Source organism: Scomber japonicus, chromosome 3 (genome assembly GCF_027409825.1).
Source record: "Scomber japonicus isolate fScoJap1 chromosome 3, fScoJap1.pri, whole genome shotgun sequence".
Lineage (NCBI taxonomy): Eukaryota > Metazoa > Chordata > Actinopteri > Scombriformes > Scombridae > Scomber > Scomber japonicus.
This window is the reverse complement of record NC_070580.1, coordinates 28800056-28821457: the sequence shown is the minus strand read 5'-3', so window position 1 is coordinate 28821457 and position 21402 is coordinate 28800056. Positions and strand designations below refer to the sequence as shown.

Genomic DNA, 21402 nt, shown 5'->3' with positions numbered 1-21402 from the left:
TATCAATTGTGACCAGTTAAACCAAACAGTACTTTTAGTCCCTTGTTTTATTTGAATACTTTTTACAATTATCTGTCTTTGACAAGGTTAAAAAAAACCAAACCTGAATATGTTTAACAGAAATATGTCTTGCTGCATTTCTATACCATTAATAATTACACACGGCATCAGAGTTATTTCACAACCTACAATGTCATTGTAACTTTTATTGTATTTTAATTTCACAATAACCTCAGTCATGATAAGGCCACAAAGATAGTGTGTTAAGATGTTGTAAAATTTTGTGGTGTGTTTTTGTGTGTGCCCATGTCTTTATTTATATTTCCAATAAAGGAAAAGTACACATTCCTGTAAATTAAAACATTTTCTTGAATTAGTTTGACAATAGAAACTGACGTTAAAGGTATAGTAAGCGATGCGGGGGGAAAATGAGGAGAAAAGTTGTTGAAATTTGAGTGAAAACCAAACCCCCCCCCCCCCCTTCGTGCTCCTTCTGGGGCTCCACCCCCGAAGTTCATGGACACGCATTGTCATGGTAACGGACGTAACCACTGCACAAGCTGACCAACATGGCGGAGTCTGAAGCGTCTGCTGTGGGGCGGTAAGTTAGCAGCACTTATTTCTCTGATAGTACAGGTGGCTAGCCTGGCTAACACCAGACTGCGTCTCAATCTCATGTGAGATTATTGTGATAGCAAACCTGTGTTTATATGTCTTCGTGACTGTAAACACTTTGAAAGCAGTGAACAAACACCAGATACATAGCGAGCAACTACACAGCAGCTACGTTGTAGGTTACGTTAGCACGCTGCTAACATTAGCTGCGAAGCTAACGTGCAGAGCGTTAAACAGCTGTAGTAACAACTCTACTACTTTACAGATAACATCACAACAACAACACATCCTAACTAACTAAACAGTGAGCTGAATGTCAGCAGGTAACGTTACAGTTTATGTGAAGCAGAGCTGATGTTATTCACCTGTCCGCCGTCTCTGTTCCTCCGCCGTTACAAAACCACACTGATGTGTCTGCGGGTCCTTGTCTGGTCAAAGTCCTTCTTTTATATTAAATGTTCTTCTAACTTTGTCCTTTCTGGATGTTTCTTGGTCACCTCTCATTCTCCGCTATGTTTGTACCAGACGTTTCTCGCTTTGACTGCGTACACTACGTAACCTCCCCTCCCCCCTCTGTCTGACCGTGAACGCGCATGAACGCTCACTGTCTCTGATTGGCTGGAGCATTGTTTCTTTTCAGCGTGCACTTAGAAGGGACAGCTAGCGGATAGTGAGGAGAGATTCGGTGATTTTGACAAAAAATGTATTGGATTATTTTATCACCTTTTAAAGGACATGTTCAATTTGTCTTAAAACAGACTAGTCAGGTACCCAATTGAAGTTTGAAGCTGGTTTTTCGACCGTAACTCTTGGTCCTGTTCATACTGGCCCTAAGAAAATCCTTTTCTTCAGTTCTTTCAGTTAAGCAAAGGGGAACAATCCACAGTCCTTGTTTTGTATAAAAATGCATTTAAAACTTTATCTACAGCCAATATAAGGCTTCAGCCACCAAAATTTGTGAAATGAATTCTCTTTTTGTGATCCTATTCCTTTCACTGCAGTTCAAAAAAAGAAATCACAAAAAGGGAATTTTATATTAAAGTGACTAAATTTGAAAGATACAGACTTGATATGACTGACATGGACTGCTAAAGCCTCATATTAGCTTCAGATGAAGTTTTAAATACATTCTAGCATTAAAAATGGGGCTGTGTATTTTGTCGCCCATCACTTCTTACATTGAATGGCCAGTATGAACAGAAGGAATGATTACAGCTAGCAAAGACCAGTTTCAGTGTTCATTTGGGCACCCGACTACTGTTTTGACAGACATGAAAAACGGTGAACCTGTCCTTGAGTTAGACATGCTTTCTGGTATATTCCAGGATAATATTGTTGCTCACCTCAGATTTCTGTTCAATCTCTTGATCTACTCATGCTGTTTTATGTATTTTTTAGTTTCTATGAAGAGATTTGAGTGAGTGGACAACAGCGTGATGGGAACAGTGGCAGTGCATACAACACTAACCAGTATGACGTCCTGTCTGCAGGGGAAATAAACAACACTGATTTACTGGTGAGGATTAAATCAACCAAGCATAAATCTGACATTACTGATAAATCTCTAGAAGTTTAGTCCCCAGGAACTGAATCAGTGTTGATTTATGGCTTTGTAGTAAAGCCGCCACCTTGTGTAGTAAAAGGTGTCAAATGAAGCACCTCAAGCGTGAGACTTACACTTAGCAATGAGATTCTCCATAATGCAATCGATTTTTCAGGCCTTACTTTAAACTATTGGGAATATGGAAAAAGGCAAAAAAGCAAACATTCACATTTTTTATTTGTTTATTCAATAAAAACATTTATATTCTTATATTTCTTCAAGAAAACTATTCCCCATATCCAAAAGTTTATGCTTTATATTCACCTCCTAAGTTTTGTGTTGTTATGTTTTGTGACCTGCGAGCATTTTCCTTGTGCTGCGAGTATATTGAGCCAATAAAATATAATCTGCTAAACATTATTTAAATTCCATTTATAACAGTTATAAATAGTAGCATATATAACATTAATTTACAACATGATGATATGATAATAAACACACAGACAAAATGATGACACATTGATTAACATTTCACATTCAGTCTACATTCAGCTGACATTTCTACGTACTCCTAATGTGCTTTTCTAAGTGTTTTGGCATTTCAGTGCATAGTTGTAGTTTGAGGACAGGTTATTATCTCTTTATTGGCTCTGTGATGACATAACAATTTGAACAGAGACAATTCATCTAGTGTACAGCTTTAGACGTGACAATAAAAAAGTCTGCTTCACAAACCTAAAAGCTCAGATAAGAGAAGATCCCTTACGCCAAAATTATGACATCTGCCTATTTGATATATCTCACTTTTATATGCCTGACAATCAGCGAGTTTCTACATCACACCACAGATTCAAGGATTATATAATAACTCCAACATGAAAACACTGTACCTCTAAAATATCATGTTTTGTTTTCAGTTCAGAGGAATAGCTCGACTTAAATTGCTTTCTTGCCGAATGTTAGATGAGAAGAACGATGCCACTATCATGTCTGTGTGTTAATTATGAATCTACAGACTAAAAGCTATCTGGATCTGTCTGTGGGTAACAAAATCCATGCACCAGGACCTCTAAAGCTCACTAATGAACTTGTTATGTCTCATGTTTATTTAATCCCTACAAATCTGAAGTGGAAAGATGACGACTTTTTGTTTTTACACTCTCCAGTTTTCAGTCTTAACGCTAAGCTATGTTAATTGGCTGCTGGCTGTAAGCTTCATATTTATCCTACAAAGATGAGAGTGATATTGATCTTCTCATTATAATTATTGGCAAGAAAAATGTCCTTTAATTATGATTCATTTTGGAGTTTAATGGTTTCACCACAGTCTGTAGGAGTTAGAGTATAAAACTCTCACATGTCCACAGTGATGAGAGAAATAATAAATGTGTTAAATGCATTTAAACTGTGAGATAATGACCATTAAACATACGCTATGTGACACTCGGCACACCAGAGAGCCAATGAATATTTTATTAGCCTAATTGCTGAGTGCAGATCATTTTTGTGCAGCTACCTTTGGCCCTTGTGTGTAACAGCATGAGTGTTGTAATAAACTTAAGAAAAGAGTTTATAACTTATTAAAAGAAAGTGTAACAAAACATCTGTCAAGAAGAAAAAAGGCATTTCATATTTTTGGCAGGCTTTGATTTGATTTATCAAAAAACATTTTTATGTATGAATCAGACAAGTATTTCTCTGAAAAAAAAATTCCCAGTGAACATCTATAATAGAGGACATTAGTAACACACTCATCCGCCTGTCTTTTTATATATACAATTAGATAAAACAGAGATTTGTCTTGCTTTATTTCCATTTACTTTAGGAATGGATTACAACTATTAGTCTTTTCACAGCAGATATCTTCATTTGTCATAACAGGAAAAGAACAGGTGTTAATTTTAGTTCCTAGTGCACGGGCGTACAAACTATTCCACAAAGGGCCATGTGGCTGCAGGTTTTCATTCCAACCAAGACTGATTCATTTAATCAGCTGATCTCAGTCTGATTGGTCAAATGTTGTCATCTTGATTGGTTGGAACTAGGGCTGGGCGATATGGCCTTTTACTAATATCCCGATATTTTTAAGCCATGTCACGATACACGATATATATCTCGATATTTTGCCTTAGCCTTGAATTAACACTTTGATGCATACAATTATGCCAGTATGATGATTCTACATTAAAACATTGTTCATACTGCATTAATATATGCTGATTTTAAACATTCATGCCAAAAGGGTGAATCACAACTAAACAAATTCATCAAAACTGTATTTATTAAACAGCTATTAAGCAGTGGCACAAACATGTCATTTCAAAACAAATAAAGTGTCTTTTATGCATGATGTAACTAATATGACATATCAAAATAACACTAAATTAAAGTGCACATTTTGTGCATAATGCCACTAGGATATAAAGGTAGAGCTGACTCTGCTACGTAGATTATATCAAGTGTGTCGATGATCTTTCTGAAACCGGGCTTTTAACCACACTCACTGGGGCCATGTCTATCTCTGTGTGGTGGGTTACTGCGGACGTTATCTCCTTCTGTTTTTGACTGTTTTAGTCGTATTGCTGTTCTGGAAAAAGAAGACGCTAGACTCAGACGCTAGACTCAGTTGCGTCAGTGCTTTCTTCAATATGTCACTGGCCGGAGATGTGCTCTTGTGGAGTTTCAAGCACACATGGTGATATAACTTTGTTGTACTACCAGCTTTTGTGGTGACGCTTTTATGACATACTTTACATATTACGGTTTGTTGTTCAACGTCCTCCCTCTTGTACCCAAACCACCGCCAGATGATGGATCCTGAATTGTTTTTTGGGAATTAAATCTCCCTCCTCCACTTGTCCATATCACCTGCTGCTCCCGCGACCTGAGATCGCTGCTACTGCTGCTACATGCTACCGGGCATATGACGTTGCACGCACAACAGAATGTGATGTACGTAACTAGGTGCGCTTGTTTTATCTCTCTGTGTGGAGAGATGAGAGAGTGAGAGAAACCTGTAGTTCAACGGGCCGCGACTAAAAACAAACTGCGTGTAAATTGAATGTATACTCGAGTATTCACGATATAGTCATTTTCTACATCCCACAGAGAACAAGCCGCGATACATCGAGTATACTCGATATATCGCCCAGCCCTAGTTGGAACTAAAACCTGCAGCCACATGGCCCTTTGTGAAATAGTTTTGGACATGCCTGTCCTAGTGTGACAGTGAGCCAGCCTGCACAAAACCAGGACCCTAAAACTGAAACAGCTACATGGAATTCAGATATCATTAATACTATTTTTACCTGAACTTTTCTCAATGTGACATGTAAAAATGCCTGGTGTCATTTTAACTTAAAGCAACTGAAAAAAACAGGTCAGACACATAAAGGACCAGTGTGTAAGATTTAGTGGCATCTAGCAGTGAGATTTCAGACCAACTGAACCAACCTCCCCTCATGCTCCCCTCTCGAGGAACTTGTGAAAAAAAGTCCTCTCTAGAGCCAGGGTTTGGTTGTCCGCATTGGGCTATTATAGAAACATGGAGGTGCAACATGGCTGTCTCCACGGAAGACGACCTGCTCCCTCTGTAGATATAACGGCTCATTATAAGGTAATCAAAACATGACATTATTTTCAGCTGATTATACACCACTTAAAACATACTTATGAATATTATATTTCATTTATGCCAAGCCTGTTTCACTAGATGTCACTAAATTCTACACACTGCACCTTTAAAGCTGCAGTTATTTTTTTTATGAACAATGGATTAAATGATTGGATGCAACATTACAAACCCAACTCACCATTTCCCTCAGTTTTACAGAGCGTTTTAGCATCCTACTGCAAATAGTTTCGATTTTACAACTCACAACTCTGACTAACCAACTGAACATGATAAATCAATACAGAAAACAACGTTAGCAAGTAGGTGGCAGATATTTAGCAAATTCCACACAGTTGAAGAGATATTAGACTTACATTCATCATATGGCCAGACACATTACTTTAAATGAATGCTAATATTGCCCACTGTCTGTTGGTTTTGAAGATAAGCAACTGTTTGCTAACATGTTCACCGTAACGACTTTAAAATCTGATCATATTGTGTTTTTATTGTGCTTGTTTTTGGTGCCCTCATGTGGTCAAAATAATTAATTTAGGTTTAAAGATCAAATTATACCTGGCAGGTCACCAGTTCAGCTTCCACAAATAACATGATGGTGGCCTGAGAGTCCTAAGAACGAAACAATGTTTACTGACCTACTTGACTGTAAGATGTCTGTGGTAACAGGGGATCTTATAGATAAATACTCAGGGATTTTCTATTCACACTCAGGCTGATGATTTACGTGCCTCCAGCCTAAAAGATTGTCATTCATCTCAGCTGTCTGAAAAAATGCCCTTTCTGTTAACTTGGAGGCTATTTTTCATTTCTTGGATCAGCAGAGAACCTTTTGGTCAAATACCAAATTTTGATAAATGTGGGCGAGTGTTGACCTAAAATCAATACTTCTTTTAAATCAAATAGTTAATTAGCTTTAAAAGTTTGATCTCTATATATAGGAGCTGTGCAAACTGTTTTAAATAAAGTGAACAGAGGTTACTGAGTGCAGCCAAATGTCACAATGAGCCAAATCATTTATTGGTAATATTCAGCTGAACAGTTCTTGACATTGCACGTCAAAGCATTAATATTTCAATATTTCAACTGACTTAAATTATTTACACCTCACCTCACCTTAAACTGGTGAGGTGAGGTGTATCACCCTGCTGTATCACCCACACATTTCCGGCGGAAAGCCTTCCTGCCTTTCGTGGCAGCCTGGTTTCAACACACCTGTCTGAGTCTTATTGAAGGTTATTGATTTACAGTGCAATCTGAGTGTCATATACAACTCCCACCTATGATGCATACAGTGAAATGAATGATGACTTATATAGACTGCAAACAGAAAAAGAATAACAACACTTTATCCTTTCATTATTTATGAATCCATTATCTACACCGGTTTATCTTGTGTTGGGCCACACAGCGTTGGAGCATATCCTGGATCGCAGTTAGTGAGAGGTGAGGTGCACCTTCCTGGACAGGTTGACAATTTATCACAAGGGAGAGGCACATACAGACAGGTGGCCATTCATGCTAGAGTCACCAGTTCACTCAGTCTGTTTGTCTTTGGACTGTGGGAGTAAACCAGAGCACCCAGACGAGACACATGCTGACATGGCAGGATTAACCCACGTGGGGGTCCAGGAACTGTCTGTTTATTGATTATGTATCAGTTAGTGATAAGTAATTAGTTTGTGGTAACTTGATTAAACTCAATTCTATGTATTAAAATGTACAATGGAAGCTATTTTACCAGTTTTCCCTTTACAAGATGGACCATCATGGTTAGGTAATAATCCAAGTGTTGCCTGAAGGCCCCTTAATTAAAATGTACATTTTGATTTAGTGGTATGTAGCCTAGATCCTTATTGAATAAGCTATTTTGTTTACACAAGTTACCACAAACTAAACACCTCATAGTGAATTTGAAGATTGATTGTATTTATCCTGTTAAAAAGTATTGTGTATGTAGCCCACGGCTGTCATCCAAACATGATTTGTTAAATATACACACACATGGGTGGCATATTGTTTTTTTGCAGCCCTCAATAAACCAGAAAGATATGAGATAACATAATCAAGTGATAGCCAAAGGGTATTGTAAAAAAAAGAATTAGGAAGTAGGAAGTTGGAAAATAAAATGAACTCAACGAAGTATAGACTACACCGTACACCAGGCAGAAACAAAGTATAACTGGTTAAAGATAAACATTAATTATTCAGTTATATACAGAGTAGATTCACAACGTCAGTCTCTAAACATTTCGCTCGAGTTGACAGTGAGGACAATTGGCCAGTTGTCGTCATCAAAAATATATGGAAATAATAAGGGACGTTAAAAATAACGGCATTACAGAACCGATCCAACGTCTTTAAAGTGACCCTTCATATTGGGGCAGTGAAAAGCACGTCCTTGACAAATTGCAAGTGGCGTAGTTGTGTTCTTACCGCCATTCGAGGAACTATTTTACATTAGAAATCTCCAGATGATCAGTAGGCAGGGAGATCTCGGATTATAAGATATTGCAAGATGATATACTGAAAGGTGATTCCCCATTCATTGATATAAATCGTGTAGATGCAGAAAATAATAGTAATAAGAAACATCTGTCATTATAAAGGAAAAGTATTTTACAGCTACACAAACTGTACTGCCTCTGAAATGACCCTAACACCTTTATAAAACATTCAACATTATAACTAGTGTTACCTTCTATAATACTATTATGGGACTGTTTCGTTAATGCTAGTTTTATCAACTGTGTGTGATTTATTACAATGAACATGGCTAGTGTAGTTTATCATAAAACCATGGTTCTGGAGAATAAATGTGTGTGATGAATAAGCTATTCTTGCCACGTTGATCTCAACAAAGTCATAAGTCACAATGCACAGACATATTAGCTACATCAGACTGTGGCAACACGGATATTAGACTACTTTTAAACAAGTTAGTTTGGGTTTCTTCACTGTTAAAAATAAAAATAAGGCCAGTTATCCTTCATTATCTAAAATCACCTCATATATCGCAACTTCAGTCATTATTAAGTAAATAATAAGCACAAAGTTCTTTCTGCTTCACTCTTCATTCCTATCTGACAGAAATTTGAGTTAGATGACCACAACGCTTTCCAGATGCAATGTGGCATCTGGGGTCTGTTGGATGGATAGATGGATAGATGGATAGAACCATCCTTCTTGGTCTGCGTAAAGAATTGTGTTTAATGAGCTCATTAAAATCCTCATAGATGTGTTGCTGGCCTGCCACACCCTGGCACTGCTGTGTACGTGGGTGCACACTCGGTGCCACTCACAAGCGAAGTCAATTGATTTTTCCGCAGCCTCCTGCTGTCCTTGAGAAGCGTCACGACTAGATAGTGCCCTTACTGGAAGGTCACAGGTCTCAATCCTGTATCAGCTGATGTGTCTGTCTGTGTTGATGAGTAGTTTGGCACATCACTGAAGATCCTTCTACTAAAATGATTGCAGTAACACCGCAATAAAAAAACTACTTTAGTGTTTCAACATAAACCCTTTTCTTTCAGATTTTACAACGCTGTACACACAGCGTCTGGTTGTCTTAAAAACAAAAATTCAACCTTTTATTTACAGGAAACATTTGTGAGAGATTATTAATTCAGATCTGGTCAGCTTCTGAGCTAAATGAACAAACTTTAGTTTTCTGCAGCAAACATAGAAACAGCACTCAATTCACGCATCGTATTCAGTAAATAACATCTGATGAATTAACACCTCAGGCTAAACTGAGATGCTTTGCAGGCATCTCACATAGGATAAAGTAATGTTTGGACATAGATTGTATGGTTTGTTTCAGTTTAATTAGATGCACTTAATTGTATTTTCTCAATTTAAAAAATCCTAAGTAATAACAGAAAAGCCCTTGGCAGGTTTTTCTGTATTCAAACAATGTATTTATATTATGAATATATAGGACTTTTTACTAAATATGATTTGATCCAGGGATCCAGACAGCATGTCATCATATAAAAACAAAGTTCAATCATTTGTATGAGTAACAGGACTTTCCTACATTAAGCTGCTATGACATCATCATCATCATCATCATCAATTAAGCACATGGTAACTGTTTTAGCTGCCAGTGGTGCGATCAGTTCTGCAAGACAGCGCAGTGAGCAAAGGATCCATAAAAATAATCAGACAGGTGATGAGGTCAAAGTAGGATTTATGTTCTCCTTTACGGTGTTGTAAAAGCCCATCACTACTTATTAACCCGTGAGAAAACTTTGCTCCCATTTGTAGCACTTCTGGTCACATGACCACCGGGCCGCAGGAGAGAACTGCTTAAAAGGAGGCTTGAGGACAGAGGGAAGGCACACACTGAGCTAAGCACTTGCTGAGCACATCAACAACAAGAGGCAAAGAAGCTGCAAAACAAACTGCAATCAACTGTCATCATGAAGGCTGCAATCACAACCGTCGCTTTTCTCATCCTGGCGCTCAGCTGGACCTCTGAGGCTGTGCAGGTCGAGGTAAGTCGTAATCACTTCACATTTTTATATGACTGATGACTGCCAGGCCTGAACACTGACATCCTCTGCTCATTAGAGGAGGCAGTGACTACAGTTAGTATTATTAATTCATGTAGGTTACACTGAAGAAATGCCACAGCTGCAAATCTGCACCTGTGATCTTGTAGAGTACTAACCATATTAAAACTGTGCACATCTCTGCTGTCTATCTTGGTACTGTCACTTAATTTGAATTTATTATCTTCCACTATCTCCATCATCTTTTGCCACAGTAGTAAACCTTTGATTATGCTCTATTTTTTTTCTCCTAGGAGAATGGATTGTCTTTTTCTCTGGAGGGTGTGAAGAGGCTCCAGGTTCTGGCAGAAAGCATTGGTTTCACAGGACAACAAAACCCACGTCTCAGGATGAGCAGCGTGTCCCTCTGTACTGACCCCCTGCTCCCACAGGAGTTCCTGTCCCTCTGCAAGCAGCGAGGAGGATCCGCTTCCCTCGCCAGACTAGGTGAGGCCATTATATATTGAACAGGCAGTCCTTGTGATGGAATTTTAAGTGACCATGTCATGAATGTTCATATATTCAGCAGTGTAGCTAATCTGTCTCCTCTTCTTTTTTCAGCTATGGTTCCCATGGATGTCTGTGAGATCTGCGCCTTTGCTGCCTGCGCTGGTTGCTAAACAAACCCAGCATGTCAGAAATATCTTGTCCAGCTTAAGACTTGTGATTTTTTTCTACTCCCCCTCAAAATGATTTCAGGGAATTTGTGAAATTTTTGCCCACAATGATGCGATGATGACTTTTTGTCCCCTGAATACATAGCTTTTGACTCTTGAAAAACTGTCCAATGTTTAAGTCACTATTAGACAAAAATTGTCCGAACAGGAAAAAATCAAACTGAGATATGTTTTATTGTAAACTGTTACTTTGTAGCATATTAACCATTTATTTTCCTTTATCATACATTTTATATTTGGAATTTATATTATTTGTTACACAGCTTACCAAACTTTGTATACATATTTAAAAAAGGGGTGTCTTTTATCTTTTTCTTAACATTATTTTGAATAATAAAGCCTTTACTGATGTATATCATGTGTACACTGTGATCTTTCCTTGCAGAGTTATACCAGCTATGGGAAAACTATTTACAATACAATTAACACCAATCCATTATAAGTAAAGGTCCTGTATTCAAATATGTACTTACTGTAAAGCTGCAGAAAAGCATCAGAACAAACTGGTAGACAAAGAGTCATTGCCTCAACACCCGTTTATAACTTTAAGATGGTGAAAGTGTCAGCACACACTTTTCTATTCACATTTCCAGCAGACAAAGAACAACATTAGCATACATTCAGTTGTGTTTGTGGCACTTATTGTTGTTAAATTCCACTTATCATTCTCATTTTACCTCTCCTCATGTGAAACTCACTATATGTTGGTAGTTTGCTTCAAGTAAAAACAGGAGGCATTTGTGTGGGTATTCAAAAGTTTCACTAAACAGATTAAAAAAGACAAAATAGTTGAGGATGCATAAAATTTGTATACAATGTAAACATCAGTGGTCAGATCTTTTACTTCAGTAAAGGTCTCAATACAGCAATGTGAAAATACTCCATTACAATTAAAAGTGTGTGATACTTATCAGTAAAAGAATATAAGTGTTGGCAGAAAAATGTAGTGAAAGTATTTGCATGAAAGTAGTGGTTTGGTCCCTTTGACTGATATGAAATTATGTATGACATCATTACATTATTAATACTAAAGCATCAGTGCATGTTACTGGTGTAGCTGCTGGAGGTGGAGCTAGTTAGCTATTTTAGTGCAGTGGTTCCCAACCTCAGCCCACCCAAAAGGGTCACTAGATAAGTGTGAGGGGTGGTGAGATGATTAATGGGAGAGAAAAGAAGAAAAAGGAAAATTCTGATTCACAAATCTGTTTTCAGTTTTTGGACTTTTTCTGTAATCTTTGATTTTTTTAGAGGGTTTAGAGGGAAAAATCACTATTTGGTGGAACTGTTAACAACTCATAGACATCTGAAATGTGACCCCGACTACACACTGCTTTTTGTGAGACATGAAAAAAAACACTGATTTCGTTTTTAACAATGTGTTGTATTTTAAAAGCTTGTTGTGTCAAGTCTTCATCTGAAAAGTAAAGCTGTCAAATAAATGTAGTGGACTAGAACGTACAATATTTCCCTCTGAAATGTTGTGGAGTGGAAATATAGCATCAGATTTAAATACACCAGTAAAGTACCTGCTTAATAACTTTGCACCACTGGTAAATGTACAGTTATTTTGCTTATCACTGTCACTATTACATTTATTTACTTTTATCCTTCACTCACACTCACTGACCACTGGCTGTATTTTCAGGAGTAATCTGTACATTCAGTATTTAATGCACGTTTATTTTACAGTAACTGAATACATTAACATTATTAACACAACTTACAACATCTGCACCTACGTTCCAATATGTCCAAGTTCAATACTGTGAATCATTTATTTGTATGCATCTTATCTGACTCAGCTTTAACTAGCTCATTATATAGCTATACTATCAGGCCAGAGCTGCATTAGACCCTCTGCATACCAACCGCAACACCTGCAATAGATTCACTGCCTTAATGTCTTAAGTCACATCATTAATGTAATGATGAGGGTGAACCCCACACCAACTCCCACCTTACAAATATAGCATCGACCAATATTAAATATTTAGGACATGGAGGTCATATCCTCTATGTTGTTTCAGGGAAATTTCTCTTTCTCCACACGGTCCCTGGATTATTCCATACTCAAGCCATATTAATAACAAATGAAGGCGTCAGCACTCACAAATAAGTGTATATCACTTCTTTAATGATGCACAGCAGCAAAAAGAACGGATGCATTTTAGCCCTAGGCATTTCAGCCTCAGGAATTCCTCATTTCAAACGAATGCCTAAGGCTGAAACGTGTCCGTTCTTTGGCTGCTGTGCATCATTAAAGAGGTGATATACACGTAGCTGTGAGTGTTGATGACTTTGTTGATTTTGAGATTTTTTGGGGGGCAACCATTACTCTCTAAAGACTGTAAGTTGATCACTCCAGTTCTGTGGTTTAAAGCCATATTCAAACTACATTGATTGAAAATTGAATTTACGTCCTGCACATCTTCTAATCATCTAGTTTGGGACCTGCAATGGCCCAAATCATTCCCCTGAACACCTCCCATTTTAATATTACTCCCTCCACTTCTCAAAAATCTCACCAGTTTAGTATATTCAATTCCATATCTATTTTCTATCATCAAGTCCTCAGCCTGAAGGTCATGGATGATTTTCATACTGCTTTGAAGGGAAATCCCACTGATTTGGAGATGTGAAGTTAGAGAGAAGTGAGGTCAGCAGACCTCTGTTCCCGCTGCTCATCTCTGCTTGAGTCTGCTACATGATCTGATACTAAAATACCACATTAAATCTTTTTTGAGGATCAAAATCTAAATTTCAATCTAATGCAATACTAAATCGGTGGAGACTGAGAATGTAATTTGAGAAAGATATGGGAATACAATAAAGATTCTGATACTGATACTGATAGTGATTCTGATACTGATACATTTTTCTAATTCTTTCTGCTGTGTTCAGTTTAAAGTTTCTACATGCACTTAAATCTTAATGGTGATTGTGTTTAAATGTGCACAAACTCCCCCATACTCTAAGACTTGAGAGTTATATAACACATATTCATTGAAAACCAATGAAAATTAATGAATATCTTCCACAGTCATTATTGATTTTTCCCGAACAATACACGTCTAGTTACTTTATAGTTTTTCATTAACAGCTATTTAGTTGTGTGCGTGTGTATTGTGCTGACACACCATTCACCCTTAATCTAAAATAGTTCATTTTAGCTCCTGTCTCTTCAGCCAGTTAGACAGTCTGTACCAGAATGTGAACAATGTCTGTCTCACACTTATGAACAAGAAATCTAAAAGTTGAAGCCTCGATTTCCTGTTTTAAACTCAGCAAAAGTAAAAACCTGCCAAAATAGGTCGATTTTGTGACTTTGATATGACTCCTGAAACGTCTCTGAGTTCACACAATACAAGTCATAGCCGACGGAGGAGCTCCAGGCTATGACATCAAAGACTTGACCCTTGGTTATCTGTTGCCTAACTTTGGGAGAGAGCTGGTCCTTCTCATAAAACCCTGACTGAAGTATCTTATCTCGAGCTTGTACGATTTGGCTGTTAAAGTGAGAAAGTAAACATTGTTCTGAATTGAAATGACATCCAACTGCTTTTTCAGCATTTAACATGTATGGGAACTGTAAGATGTTTTTTTTCACTGTGTAATTAAACAAAGAAGTTGTCATTTGCATTCAGAAATACTGTATCACAGCTATGGAAACAAGTGACCAACATGGATCAGCTCTGTACATATGGCTACCCTCCTTATCAGACAGTTCTGTGTTGAATATATGTGGGAGAGAGAAAAAGGATTAGATTTATTAGCTGAATTGTGACATTGGTTGCGTTAGCCTGGCACCTAAAGTCAATAATGCTGAGGGAGGAAACAACAGTGATAGAGGTTATAAACAAATTTAGAGGATAGGGGTTATAAACTAAAAAAGAGGATCCAAAACAGTTATGGCAGTATTTGGTTATCTGTGTCTGTCCGAACCTTGCCAGTTCCCTTTGTTAATAAATCACTCACTAATCTGTCCGGCCCCTTTATAAAAGGCAGAGCAGATATGTAGCAACCACAGAAGAAACACTCCACTATACTGAGAGACATCTTACAGCAATTGAAAATGAGAGCACTGAGTGTCGTCCTTGTTTCGGCACTGTGTGTGTGCATTGGAGCCGTTGGTGTGCAGGTTAAGGTGAGTATTACCCGTCCTTGAAAAAAGTCAACAAGTCCAACAACTTTGTAGAGCCACTTTATTGTTAGACCAACGTATTTCAGCTTTCGTCAGGGTCGTTTCTTTCTCTGTGCACCTTCGAAGTAGGTTAAGTTGTAACAGAAACCTCTGCTCTCTATTACTTGTTCTTGGAGATACTGTTGACATGTTTTTTTTATCTTATCAATGGTGCTGTTTGATTTGTTTCTTTCTCTTTACTCCGTCTTTACCCAGTTTTTTCATTTCCTGCATGTCAGTGTACTTTACAAAACAAAGTAGATAGCACCAATGGGTAATAATGACAATCTTTTTGTGAAGTTGAGTTGTTGTCAGGCCTGTTTAAAGTCAGTAAGTAAGTAAGGAGAACACCAATCATTCAGTCAAGTCGTGTTCACTTAGTTCTGCAGAGTCCCAACAAAAGTGGCTCGTTAGTCAGCTTGAATTTCAACAGCATTTGAAAGATTTTAATTAAACATGTTTTTTGTTTTTTTTTACTTAATGTTCTTCTTGTTCCTTTTCTTCCAGGTTGGAGACAGGAGCTTCCCCCTAGAGGCAGTGAAGCAGCTGAAGGAACTGATGGGTTTAGACGACTATACTAACCCCTACCTGGACGAAGCAAGTGTTGAAGCCGCCTGCGCCAACCCTCTTCTGCCACAGGTCTTTCGGCCATTGTGCCAAATGCCAGGGACAGACATGGTGTTCTCCAGACTAGGTAAGGATGAGCCGAAGGGAAACAAAACACAATATATATAGAAATGTTGGACATGGACTATAGGACAGCAGATTCAGTGTGTTCAACACATTTTATGTAAGTTATCAACATTAAAATTATGGCCGTGGTGATATTTTATATTTTTGTTGGTGTCAGCAAATCCCATGAAAAATCAAGTTACAAAGCAAAGCAGTATATAGTGCATTTACCGGGGACTATTTTCAGTTGCGGATGAATATACATTTAGTGCATCACTGATTATTTAAACCACCAAGAAAGTATCTGATGGATTTAAATAATAACTTCAGTGTCCATGTTCATCTTAACATAGGAATATGTCACCAGTTTTTGGACACAACAATATCAGACACTACTTATTTGTTATATCATTTTACATTTTACTTTTTGGTCTTTTAATGGGTTTTTCTGAAAATAAGAAAAAAATACAATATCATCAGAGCTTTCCTGTGCAATAAATCATACACTGTGATCAACTGGTTAGCTTAGCTTAGCACAAATAATGGAAACAAGGACAAACAGTTAGCCTGGCTCTGTCCAAAGGCAACAAAATCCGACCACCAGCACATCTACACTCACTAATTTGCCCATTATAAGTAATTTGTTTATTCTGTACAAAAGCCAAAGTGTAAAAGTACAAACATATTGTAGTTTGTATGAGTCTTGACCCTGAATCATATCAGTTTTCTTATGGTCTACTACATGAGCTACAGCTTCATAACAACCTGTTCAGTGAGCATCAATGTCAACAACTGACTTTTTATTTCAAAAATCAGAGAGGAAGCAACCATATGCAGGCTCTTAGAGATGCTGGTTAATCCACAGTTTTATTGCTCACACACGCTCGCTCTCAAATTTGAGATTAAACACCATGACGACAGGTGCAGGCTTGAGATAGTTCACTCAAATAGATCGTACTGTTTGCATATTGTATTAAACACATCCTGCTCTTGCTGTATTGTAAAGTGGCTCTGGAATGATAATGTCAGAAGACAGGCCTGTGAAAGGCTGAGCAAATAGTCTTAGAGGACCATTAAACTCAGCACCCTAGTTGCAGCATTAAGACGGATATGGATACGGATCCCGTTATCAATATTAGCGGTGTTTCATAAAACGGAAAAGCTGGCCTTTGAGTGGTGCAAAAATATTCACATTTACGTTTTGTTTTGTTTTTTACAGTGTATATCATCTCATCACCTTCGGATCCTTGTGAAATATGTGCCAACCCCTCCTGCTTTGGGTGTGTGTGATCTGAGGATGCCATCTGCTACACACCCAAGCATATATATCCCCAGAGCCTCTGAGGCTCTCATCCAACATAGTTCTTCCGCATCTCTATGTATATCATATCCATTGACATCAGCAAAAGACATCCTGTCACCAAGCAACCAAGCCCAATGGGATCTAGACTCAATGGCCAAATGGTCAACCCACCAGATTTTTACTGTTTTATTACTCTTCAGTTTGCTTTCATATTGAACTTTTAATTTATTGAGTCTGTAGTCTTGATAATAAAAAATGTCTTCTTGCATCCTTGAAAGTAGTTTTTACTCATACTTTCAAGATTACAGTAATGCTCACATGATCATGCAGACAAATACACATACACACACACACGTGCGCACAGGGAGTCAGCTGTTTTAAACTACTAAATAAAGAGAAATATGTATTAGAGAAGGACATTAAAGTGATTCAAATGAACTGCTAAAAACACCCATTCCTAGTTGCAAAACTGAAATTATGTGCAGTTAAAAAAATTGTCATTACAAAATTCAAAGTTATTTAACTGGACATTTACTGGTCTGGTCTGTTGTAATGGTCCAGGATAAACCAGATAAGTATTTCACAAGGCACAACCTCTTGGCTCTGATATAATATGTAGAAGATCTCCTCAAACATGTTGGCAGGCATTTACAATTGCTCTACATTTTAATCAGGCAAAATAGGTAACTAGAGCAGCTAATTTATGTAAAAGTATTCAGGAATTTGTATTACTGACATCAGGCATCAATATACACAATGTCTGTGACCTGCTTTCCTACCCTGAGCTCCACAATCATCAGCTGTCACACATGGTTTATCAGCCATCAAAGGAGCTTCTATCTACAATTATTAAAAGTCATTCTACCGCCTGTGTGGTGTTTAATGTCTCCCCATTGATCCATAAACCTTACAATGATGTGAGTAATAGATCAATAAATGTTTAACAAAAGTGGAGACCTCAACAATTACTGTGTTTAAAACATTATGGCTGGTGTGTATATTTCCCTCCAGAGGAAATATACACACCAATGTACTGGGAATGAAACTGTCACAATATACCTGTTGCATTGACTCAAATGTTTGTCTAGGGAGATATATTGACAATTTCCAAACATGTTATGGCTATAGGTGCTATTGTAGGTTTTGTTGCAACCTTTGCATGGTAGCTGTACTGAAAGGGAAAGAAAATCTGTGCTGAAAAAAGTTACAGGTACTTTCTACCTTAGAATAATAATTTTAGTCATACTAACTTTACATACTTGAATAAATATTGCAGGTAGTAGCAGGACTAAAAAATAACTCAGCACACAACAGAGTAGATTTTCAACCCCAAAAAGCAGTGAACCACCTCTATATGTTGAAAAATGCGTATGCTTTTCTTATTTATTTTTATTTATTTAAACATAACAGACATCTTTGTCTGTTCGGTTCAACTGGACTCAAACGAAGGCGGAAGTAGCAGGGAGTGGAACCCTCTCGCATCGTCCTCGAGTTCCTTCCTTCTTGACAACGTAGCGCGACCTCTGGTGGTTGCTCTGTGACGTCACAATCTGTCAACAATAGCCTATCGAATTTTCTAACGAATTCCATCGAACGTTTTTCCACTGTGACGACGTCAGTTAACACAATACATTCATTATAGTTGTGAATCATCAATCATATCGACCATGTTTCACTCTGTTTAGTGTTTCAGAATGAAAACGAACCACTACGAACTCTTATAACAGCGCCATTATATGACTCAACCTAAGTAAGTCGACACAACTGTTGCTAGACTCCAGAAATGTAAAGTAAAGTGTATAGTCATGCTAATAGGTGTGTGTGTGTGTGTGTGTGTGTGTGTGTGTGTGTGTGTGTGTGTGTGTGTGTGTGTGTGTGTGTGTGTGTGTGTGTGTGTGTGTTTGGGGAGGGGGGGGGCGGCTGTATAAACCATTATTTAACTGTTTGTATTTCACTGTCTGTTAGTTGGGACGAATCATGGATAGTGATGATGATTAAGGGCTGGTTGATCGTTGGACAACTTTTCCATGATGTACCCCACTACCAATTAGACGTCGGTCAGGGATTATGTCCTACCTCAACTCTTTGAATAGGATTTAAGGGTCTGTCGTCACGTGGCTCGTTGGTCTAGGGGTATGATTCTCGCTTAGGGTGCGAGAGGTCCCGGGTTCAAATCCCGGACGAGCCCTCGTTTTTTTTCCCCCAATTTGTGTCCCTGCAAATTAACATAACTTAATGGCTGTATCTTGCAAATGCATAGTCCGAAATACAAACACAAAGAAAGAAAGAGAAGTAAAATAATTGTGGAAAGTAATGATAATGGGAATCATTTCTATGGCACCTTTCATATACAAAAAGCAGCGCAAAGTACTACACATAAAGAGTAGACAAGCAGGCAAATCAATTAGAAGTTAAAACTTGAAAAGACATACAAAATGGAAACCTTAAACATGCAGTTAGGTACAGAAGTACAAACAATTAACAGATGACACCAGAGACGAAAAGATCTTCTGTCGAGTATTCAATTGACAGAAAATCAATTGTGACAATAAAGTAATCATTTTAGTTTATCAAACAAATATGCCAAACATTCACTGGTTCCACATTAGTTGGATTTCCCTGTTTTATACCTTTTTGAATCGAAAGCTGTGGGGTTTTGGACTGTTGGACAATGTCAGACATACAGTATAGTCTATCGGCAAAACCAAAAGTTTAAGGACTTGGGAATGTGATTTATATCAGATATTTACACTATAACATTTTATACTATTTTTGACATAAATTATTCATTACTTAATCAGAAAAATACCTCACCGATTAATCAAAATGAAAAAGATCAACAGTTGCTCTCCTAAATGTAGTGGTGGAAAGTACAGAAGGGTATTTAAGTACAGCTTACTTTCATTTTTTGCCATCTTATATAAATCAATGAAAGTGTCATACACGAGGGTAACCAGTCTACACGGGCTTACATTATACTTGCATCTTGAATTATATTTGCAATTCAGCACATTTTAGTTGGAAACATTCTTATTTTTATTTTATTTATTATTATTATATTTATATTTATTTGACTTAACTGATTTTTTTATACAAAACATATGATATGCCTTCAAATGTGATGCATCATCACAGACTGTATTAACCAGCATTATATCAAGTAGATAAAAATAGCACCACCTCGACCAACTACATTAAAATGCTTAAACCTTTATAACAAATGGTTATAAATCCTAATAATAAAAAAAATATAACAATAGTATACTATAACTGTAATAACAATCAAATAAACAGTGTATGAGTTTATTATTCTTTGTGCTGAAATCTCCTGCTATGTCTATCTAGTCTGTGCAGAATCTCATCTGCCAGTCAAATATCTCTTTATGCCACCAGGTGGCACAATTCACTAAACTATTTTCACTACATAATGCAGACTTTACAGCATGTTGGTTGCATTTAGACATAATCTCTACATCAATCTCTTGTTTTCAGCCAATGTAATGGTAAGATTTCAGTAATGCATTAAATTTTGTTGTTTGTGTTTTACCTTAAAGAGTTAATCAACTGCTTTATAAAAAATATAATTAGGGTTAGAGAAAGTTACACAGAAACACAACAGCAAGACATTTCTCAACATACAATATATATGGTGGGGTACTCTTCTCAACCCATAACAGACAATAAAACAATAAATCTGGTTGCAAATGTATATTACATTATCTGTGTAACATGTAACAGTTTGTCTTGTCGTACCCATGTCATGTCCTGGCTTCATTTTAATGGAAAAACTACAAAGAGAACTTGAAAAGCACACAATGTGCGCAAAGGTACAGCTTGATATTACATGCCTGCAAAGGTCATGACAACCCTATGTTCCTCATCACCATCACCATGAGAAAGAGATTCTCTTTTGCAAATTTCTAACGTTACTTAATCTCTTCTTCAGTGAGAGTGGAATGTTGTATTTTCCCAGTTTGTTTTATATGGATAAGGGAAAACATACATACATCCATCCTCCCTGTGGCCACTTCCTATTTTGCTCAGGGTCATGCTGTTGTAGCCTATTTCAACAGAGTCCTAGGGAAAGACATGTTGGCAGTCTATATCAGAGCCAACAAACACATAAATAGATAAACACAAGTCACACCTAACTTCCAGAGTCTTCTTTTCATCTAAAGTGAATGTCTTTGAATGATAGGAGAACATGCAGAGTCCACACAGAAAG

General features: G+C 37.4%; 2 protein-coding genes and 1 non-coding gene across 3 annotated transcripts; all 3 read left to right on the top strand.

Annotated features, from left to right (window-relative positions):
• Window positions 1-10213: 10213 nt before the first annotated feature.
• LOC128355950 (guanylin-like) lies at window positions 10214-10965 on the top strand. Its single transcript, XM_053316339.1, has 3 exons — window positions 10214-10288; window positions 10600-10792; window positions 10907-10965. Exons 1-3 carry the CDS (start codon window positions 10214-10216, stop codon window positions 10963-10965), a joined length of 327 nt encoding a protein of 108 aa, XP_053172314.1.
• Window positions 10966-15094: 4129 nt separating this feature from the next.
• LOC128355957 (guanylin-like) lies at window positions 15095-17366 on the top strand. Its single transcript, XM_053316345.1, has 3 exons — window positions 15095-15166; window positions 15710-15896; window positions 17094-17366. The coding sequence occupies exons 1-3, from the start codon at window positions 15095-15097 to the stop codon at window positions 17162-17164; spliced, it is 330 nt and encodes a 109-aa protein (XP_053172320.1). The 3' UTR covers window positions 17165-17366.
• A 1927-nt stretch (window positions 17367-19293) lies between these two features.
• Window positions 19294-19365, top strand: trnap-agg (transfer RNA proline (anticodon AGG)). Its single transcript has one exon. It is a non-coding gene; the product is annotated as a tRNA-Pro (tRNA).
• Window positions 19366-21402: the final 2037 nt, after the last annotated feature.

Coding starts and splice junctions, on each gene's coding strand:
- LOC128355957 (XM_053316345.1), top strand. CDS start 15,095: ATGAGAGCACTGAGTGTCGTCCTTGTTTCGGCACTGTGTGTGTGCATT. Junction 15,167..15,709: donor CCGTTGGTGTGCAGGTTAAG/GTGAGTATTACC, acceptor CTTTTCTTCCAG/GTTGGAGACAGGAGCTTCCC. Junction 15,897..17,093: donor CATGGTGTTCTCCAGACTAG/GTAAGGATGAGC, acceptor TGTTTTTTACAG/TGTATATCATCTCATCACCT.
- LOC128355950 (XM_053316339.1), top strand. CDS start 10,214: ATGAAGGCTGCAATCACAACCGTCGCTTTTCTCATCCTGGCGCTCAGC. Junction 10,289..10,599: donor CTGAGGCTGTGCAGGTCGAG/GTAAGTCGTAAT, acceptor TTTTTCTCCTAG/GAGAATGGATTGTCTTTTTC. Junction 10,793..10,906: donor CGCTTCCCTCGCCAGACTAG/GTGAGGCCATTA, acceptor TTCTTTTTTCAG/CTATGGTTCCCATGGATGTC.